This window comes from Morone saxatilis, unplaced genomic scaffold (genome assembly GCF_004916995.1).
Source record: "Morone saxatilis isolate NCDOM2014 unplaced genomic scaffold, NCSU_SB_2.0 Contig7, whole genome shotgun sequence".
Classification (NCBI taxonomy): Eukaryota; Metazoa; Chordata; class Actinopteri; family Moronidae; genus Morone; species Morone saxatilis.
Window position 1 is genome coordinate 10,828,130 of NW_023340246.1, and position 6,605 is coordinate 10,834,734.

General features: G+C 39.1%; 1 protein-coding gene across 1 annotated transcript in view; it reads right to left on the reverse strand.

The window, feature by feature from the left end:
* The window catches only part of baalcb (BAALC binder of MAP3K1 and KLF4 b), a 4,970-nt gene extending 542 nt beyond the window's left edge, over positions 1–4,428 (reverse strand). The window contains exons 1-4 of the mRNA XM_035679316.1: positions 4,214–4,428; positions 3,350–3,572; positions 2,436–2,658; positions 217–416 (exon numbers count right to left, since the gene is read on the reverse strand). Of these exons, the coding sequence (XP_035535209.1) occupies positions 217–416; positions 2,436–2,616 (381 nt within the window). The 5' untranslated portion in view covers positions 2,617–2,658; positions 3,350–3,572; positions 4,214–4,428. The remainder of the gene's footprint in view (positions 1–216; positions 417–2,435; positions 2,659–3,349; positions 3,573–4,213) is intronic.
* Positions 4,429–6,605: the final 2,177 nt, after the last annotated feature.

Genomic DNA, 6,605 nt, shown 5'->3' on the forward strand with positions numbered 1-6,605 from the left:
AAAAAGGAAAAGCATCGACAAGCTAGAGCCAGCAAATGTTTGGCATTTTTGCTTTAAAATTTAACCTCTGAGCAAGAGATAAAATGAAAACAATGGATTCTCCAAGTAAGTCTCCCACAACTTATTTTTTTCCTTTCAATAAATGAATATAGAATAAAATAAAAGGTGCTTTGATATTTTAAATTGACTTGAAGCATTCAAAAAAAAGAGTCTTACAATCTCTTCGGTGTGTAGAACACTTCTGCGCTGCACTGTGGTGCCAGATGATGGTAACACCGCCTCCTTGGGGGGAGAGCCCAGTATGGCTGGAGGGCTGCTGGGCTTCACGTCGTTCAGACTGGCTTCAGACACAGCTGAACAGACTGTCAGGTAAGCCTGAGCAGGAAGAGGGAGACCATCCTCGAAGAAATCTGGAACTGAAATCAAACAAAAACCTCAGCTTTGTCACATGGAGCAGCTGAAGTGCTGAATCTGAAGGCTTGCTTTGATGCGGGGGTGAATCCTCAACATGTACTTCCAGTTTGTATTAGGCTGTGTTGTGAGGATGAAGAGACATAAATGCTTATGATATTTACCCACAACATTCAACACTCACAGTCACTTTTTGCACAATTTAATACTAATACATATACATTTATATACATAATGTTCTATATCAATCATATCTATATATAAAATCACATCTGTATATAAAAAAGCTGTACACAGTGTACATCCAACTATTTTTTTATTTTCATTATATCTTGTATTTATCTATTTTATTTTATTTTTTAATTGACTGTATTTTCTTATCTTTTGTGTTGTATCTGGAGCTGCTGTAGTGAGTGAATTTCCCCAGTGTGGGATCAGTAAAGTCTTATCTTATTAATTATGTTGACAACATTAGATGAACAGTTTCACAGATTATCCATATAATTTAAAAACGGAATTAGTCTTAAATCAAGGGCTGCCCTGAAAATATAAAGGCTTTCTGGGACAAGATAATTGTTAATTATACATTTGTACTCTCTTTCTGCTTTAGGAAACAGTGACCTGTTTACATGTGCACTGAGCGAGTATTTTGTTCTTCAAAATAACCACAAAAACAAAAAAAAGGTGCGTTTGAGCCCTGCCAGTATCACTATTATCACACTGTGTATGACGTGTGTAGTGTGGAAGGCGGTAATTTGTAAATCCAACAGCATTACTCACAGGTCAGAGCTAACAGGTACCTTGCTGCCACCACTGAACTGTGACTGCAGTGTGGAGCGGTGAAGTGTGATGAATAATGGAAATCACTCTGAAGCGGTGTGCACGTCAAATGTGGGTTAAGTGCACTGATGATGTGTGAACTTAAATATTTAGGGCAACGTGTGGTTATCTGCAGAGAACCAACACACAAAAATAAAGACTTTTGAATGAGATTCTGCATATTAATGTTAAAAAAATACCATATCCTACAGAGGTGTATTATTGTGGAATATTTGATGAGATCTTTGAGGTTGCCAGCTGCTGATTAATTTGGCTGATTCTGGATCTGTTTTATCTGTACAGAGTGAACGACAGTGAATTTGTCTTCACAATTGCCTAAAGGCTCCTCAGCCTGCATTTGCCAACAGCTGTATCTGTTGCCATGAGACCCAAGTCCTGTTCGAGCACAGTGGCTTTTGATGCAGCCTATTATGCCCATTTACTGATTCATCTCCTGCTGGCTTCAAAGAAAACACACGCCACAATTCGGTGCAAAAGACAAATTGACAAAGAACAACACAATTTATAGTCAGAGCCATCTGTTTTCGGAGCTGTATGAAGTGACTAACGATACACTAGAAGAACAAAGGCTTCTAAAGCATATGTCCTATATAATCCTGCAGCTACAGCATAGAGGGCACCCACTCTGTTTTCACTCTTCATTTCAATATTCCTTGTGCATAATGGATTCTTCTTTGAATCAGACATGCAAAACCTCAAAACTGCTTTACACTTATAGGATTTTTTTTTTCCTACAGGGAAAAGCAGATAGACCAACACACACTGTATAGGTGTCACACTTCACTTTGATGTTAGGAGTGTAAAGAAATTCCACTCATTGCGAATCCAGTCAAATTACTTGCAGCATAAGACTCAAAGCTTGAACTCTCTTACCCTGGTGTAAAGCAATAGACTGGTTTAAAACAGTCCCACTGAACAAAAAACTCATTTTGAAGTAATATTATACTCATAATGTAGCAATTATTAATGATTAAAATGATTAATGTACATTTGGTGCAAAACCTATAAATAGAAATACACAAGATTGGAATCGCAAATATATTGTATTCTTATTAAGCACTAATTTATACAGACATAAATGTAGTAGTTAATTTGTTCATCAGTTTAATTACTGACTGTTCCTGTTAGTAGATCAATTAGGTATTCATTCATCCATACAATCAACAGTGACTCATTGTTCTTACCGGGGGTGATTGTTTTCTCAGAGGTAAAGCCGGCCTCAGAGTTCTCCGAGGGGATGCTCTGGATGGACGACAGGGGGATATCGGTGTCTGTGCTGGTCAGCCACGTCGATTCCGTCTCCTTGGTCCAGCTCTCCAAGTATCGAGGCTCCAGAGCATCAGTCCTGCTCCCCCCACAGCCCATAGCTCTGCCTCAGGGCACCTTCACTTCCCAGCAGGACGTTTTCTTCAGAAAGGAAAAAGAAAACCAGAGACAGATTTAACGCTGGATTTAAATTTAATCGTAGGAAGCTGTGAGATTGACTGAGGGAACTGAAGTTGCGAAGACCCCGTTCTGTTTTTCCTTATTTATATTCATCTTTGCGTAAAATCGACTGCTAAATGATATAATTAAATCAATTGGACCCCAGTTAGACTTAAGAACAAAGGTGTAGCACTGTGTAAAAAGTACCATCAACACCAATCGGAACATAAGGAAAATCCTTACAGCTGTGATCTCTGAGAGCACAAACAGAACTAATGCATCTGAAAAGGAAATCTTGTATACTGGCAATTCTCATTAAAATAACACAAAGTCATGAAGTATCAAGCTGATAAAACAATGTTAAATATATGTTTTTAGAGCTGTAAAAGAGGGACCATATCACTCAGGTTGAGTCATTTTTCAAGCAAAAATGGCCACATGTTTCCTAGTTGTGTGCCGCTTTCCTTTGCCTTATGTGACACTAAACTGAATATTTGAATTTTTTTAAATTTCTGGGCATTTTATAGAAGATAATCAATTAATTAAGAAAATAATTGTCTGCTAAATCGATGATGAAGATAATCTTTAGTTGCAGGCCCAAAAATAAACACTCTTCAATTCCCTACATTCGAACAGGCGATTCCTCCTATGACACCAACACACAATTACTTACAGTACAGCAAGCAGCTGTGGGAGTAACCCAGTGTCTCCTACATAAGATCAGGATCCAATTACTTCTATTCTTCAAAGAGTAGGTTGAGCGGTGCCCTCTGTGTTGACTCAGTCTCCTTTAAATTTCTCCATGAGCATCTGAAGGCAGCATCCTCTGATCTATCAATCAGTCAAGCAGACCCTCTTACACAGGAGCAGGTCGATCATCCAAATCAGCCAGTCACCTATGAGGAAAGAGAAAGAGGGGCAACTATATAAGTCATGAGAATGCTTCATTTTGTGTATTTTTTTAGTCCATTTATTGACTCTGATCTATTAGCTTTGGCCTGATAAAGCTTTGTTCTGTCTGATACATATAAGGTAGTGATTAACCAGATCTGTCCTGGCTCTATCTATCTATCTATCTATCTATCTATCTATCTATCTATCTAGAGACCTATTATATCTGGATAGCAAATCAATACATGTTGTTACACGCTTTTAACCACTAGCCTATGTGTTATTGAACCTGGTTGAACCGGGTTTCCTTTAAATCAGACTCTGATGAAGTTATTTTATTGATGCACTGACACTGAATAAGCTGTTCACAACCAGGCCTCCTATAGATCAATACATCGCCTTGTTTTTACTTATGTTTGTTATGCAATAGTCGTATAAAATAAGGGAATCCAGTTATTGTGCAGCTTGTGAGGTGACAGCAGTGGCGAAGACGCAGCAAACACACAGCTGTAATCGCTATAGGGCCAATAAAGCAAATGGCAATATTGAAATAAATCCAAATCAAAACACTGCTGGCCAAAACGCGCACGACGGCCGTGCGCTGCGGCTAATGCGGAGAAATCGGTAACAGAAGAGAAATGCTTACTGCCGATGGAAACTCCCTGTTTTGGTCTCGCCCCGGTGCTCCTCCGTGTCGTCTGCCACACAGATCTCTAACATGCTGTCAATAATGGATCTCCCTTCCGAAGGTAACAGGCTGCTGCGCCCCTTTGCGCAACAACCGCTCCTTCATCCATCCTCTTCACCCGAGCGAAGGTGGAGAGACAGTAAATGTTTAATCATTCAGCCTCTTGTCGGGGAGATAACGAGGTGTCTGTGTATGGGGGGCTACCTCAGCTGTTGCCAGGTAAACTTTAATATAATATTATTATCCTCTGTGGCGCTCTCTGTCACTGACAAACCATTAATCCAACAAACATTTCGTCCCATTAGCGTGTATAAACAGCAAAAATATTGTATATTAAAGCACTAATAGCCTTTTTTTAATACAAAAGCTTTAAGTAGTGATGGTATTTTACCCATAATTAATATTTGCCTCACATATTTTTTTAGGCTTTTAGTTGATCACCTGTCTTCTGACTTCCAGAGAGACATGTAAGTGTTTACTGGCTTGCTCAGTAGCACTTTGGCACAGCATTGGGAACCTGTGACCCTCTGATTACATGGCCCTAAAACACCAATCAGATGTTCACTACTCTGCCCACAAGGGGACAGTCACAGCCCACTCCTGTGCTTCAAGACCTGAGCTGGTAAATAACAGAATAGTTCATGTTAATATAGGGTTAGTGTTGTAAATATTTATATAAATGATGGCTTGTTTAGTATATCTATACATTTCAGCTTGATTTCTAGTATTAAAAGAGTGTTTAGGGTTTAATGGTATCTAGCCTTGAAGTTGCAGCTCAGCCTTCCAAGTGATTCGGAGAAATTATGTTGGCTGTTAAACTCGCATGGCTGTATGTCGAGCCAGGGTTTGGTTTGTCCGTTCTGGGCTACTGTATTTCTACAATGACAGCTCAACATGGCAGACGGCATAGAAGAGGCCCCTCTCCCTCTGTAGATAAAAATGTCTCATTCTAAGGTAACAAAAACACAAGAATTCTTATTTTCAGGAAATTATTATATTCCATTTCTGCCAACAGACCCTTCTAAATGTTACACACTGGACCTTTAAGTCTTAGGACTGTTTAATATTGTTATAGTCATTAAGGATGAATTTCTGATTTCCACATGCACAATGACATGTAAAATAATAAAATTTGTGTTTAACACGATGTACTGTGTTTCACTGTTACGCACTACAGAAAATAAACCTTTTCAAATGTATAAAACAAGACCTTAAATATCTAATATCTTTGTTTTTGATCACTATTTGCTTGGAATAATACTCTCAATCAAGGATAAAATGTGAGATACAAGACAAGTCACCAACAAATAGTCCTTAATCACAGCAGACATTTTAACCTGTTACAGTAGAAAAAGCGCAGGTGTTAATAACAGATTAATGCTGGCTCATGACTCCTAAATGGAATTCATCCTTTATACTATGACATGCCAAAATGTATTCTGTGAAAAAGGCCAATTAACAGTTGAAAATACTAATGGAGTGCTGACATCCTGTGGTAATATTCACTTCACTAGAAGGTTGATGATTCTTTCCTGAAACTGCATTTCACTGATTGCTTGTGAAACGTCTCACTTGGCAGTAAAGTGCACATTCATCACCGATCTCTGCTTTGGATTCTTGATTTCCACCACAAAGCGTAGGAAGAATAAACAGTGAGATCATGCGAAAAGAAATACAGCCTCCATGGAGGAGGGGTCTGCTTGTTTGAATGAAGGTCATTTACTTGTGATGTATGTGCCAATAAAGCACATTACAGAAACACAGAAGAAGAATGGAGCTTCAACTGTAAGATCAATTCACTAATCGGGAAGCTCGCCACTTGTTCCTGTCACACAGCAGTCTGAGAAAAAGACTTAATGGGCAACAGTATACAGAATATCCCCAGGTCAATTAGTGATGGGCACTTCCTATGAGAGTATCAGTATACCACAGGTGCAAAAATCTAATTTACAAATGTTCAACTCTTGGTAAGGTCTCCTGATGGTTTGAGCATGTTCAGTGTGCAAACTCTGCCCTCTATATTACATTTGTCTTCACGACTGGACAGTCCGTAATGGAGAGTGACAAGAAAGACAGAGGAGCGCACTAATTCCCCAAACCATCAACAGATCAACACTCCAGACACCTTCATCACTTATAACGCACCAAACCTTCCCCCTATAAATACATAAGCTGAACAGCACTCGGTTGAAAAGTAGAAACAGGCTCTGAATTGTGGTTCACTGTGGGGGATTATCAAAAAAGGGACTATCTTCTAATTGGAGTCTTGCCCTTTTAAATACATATTCAGCCATAATTTTGTGCGTCTGAGCTGAATAAAATCCCTGCGACTTCCTGCGCTCAGCCTCCC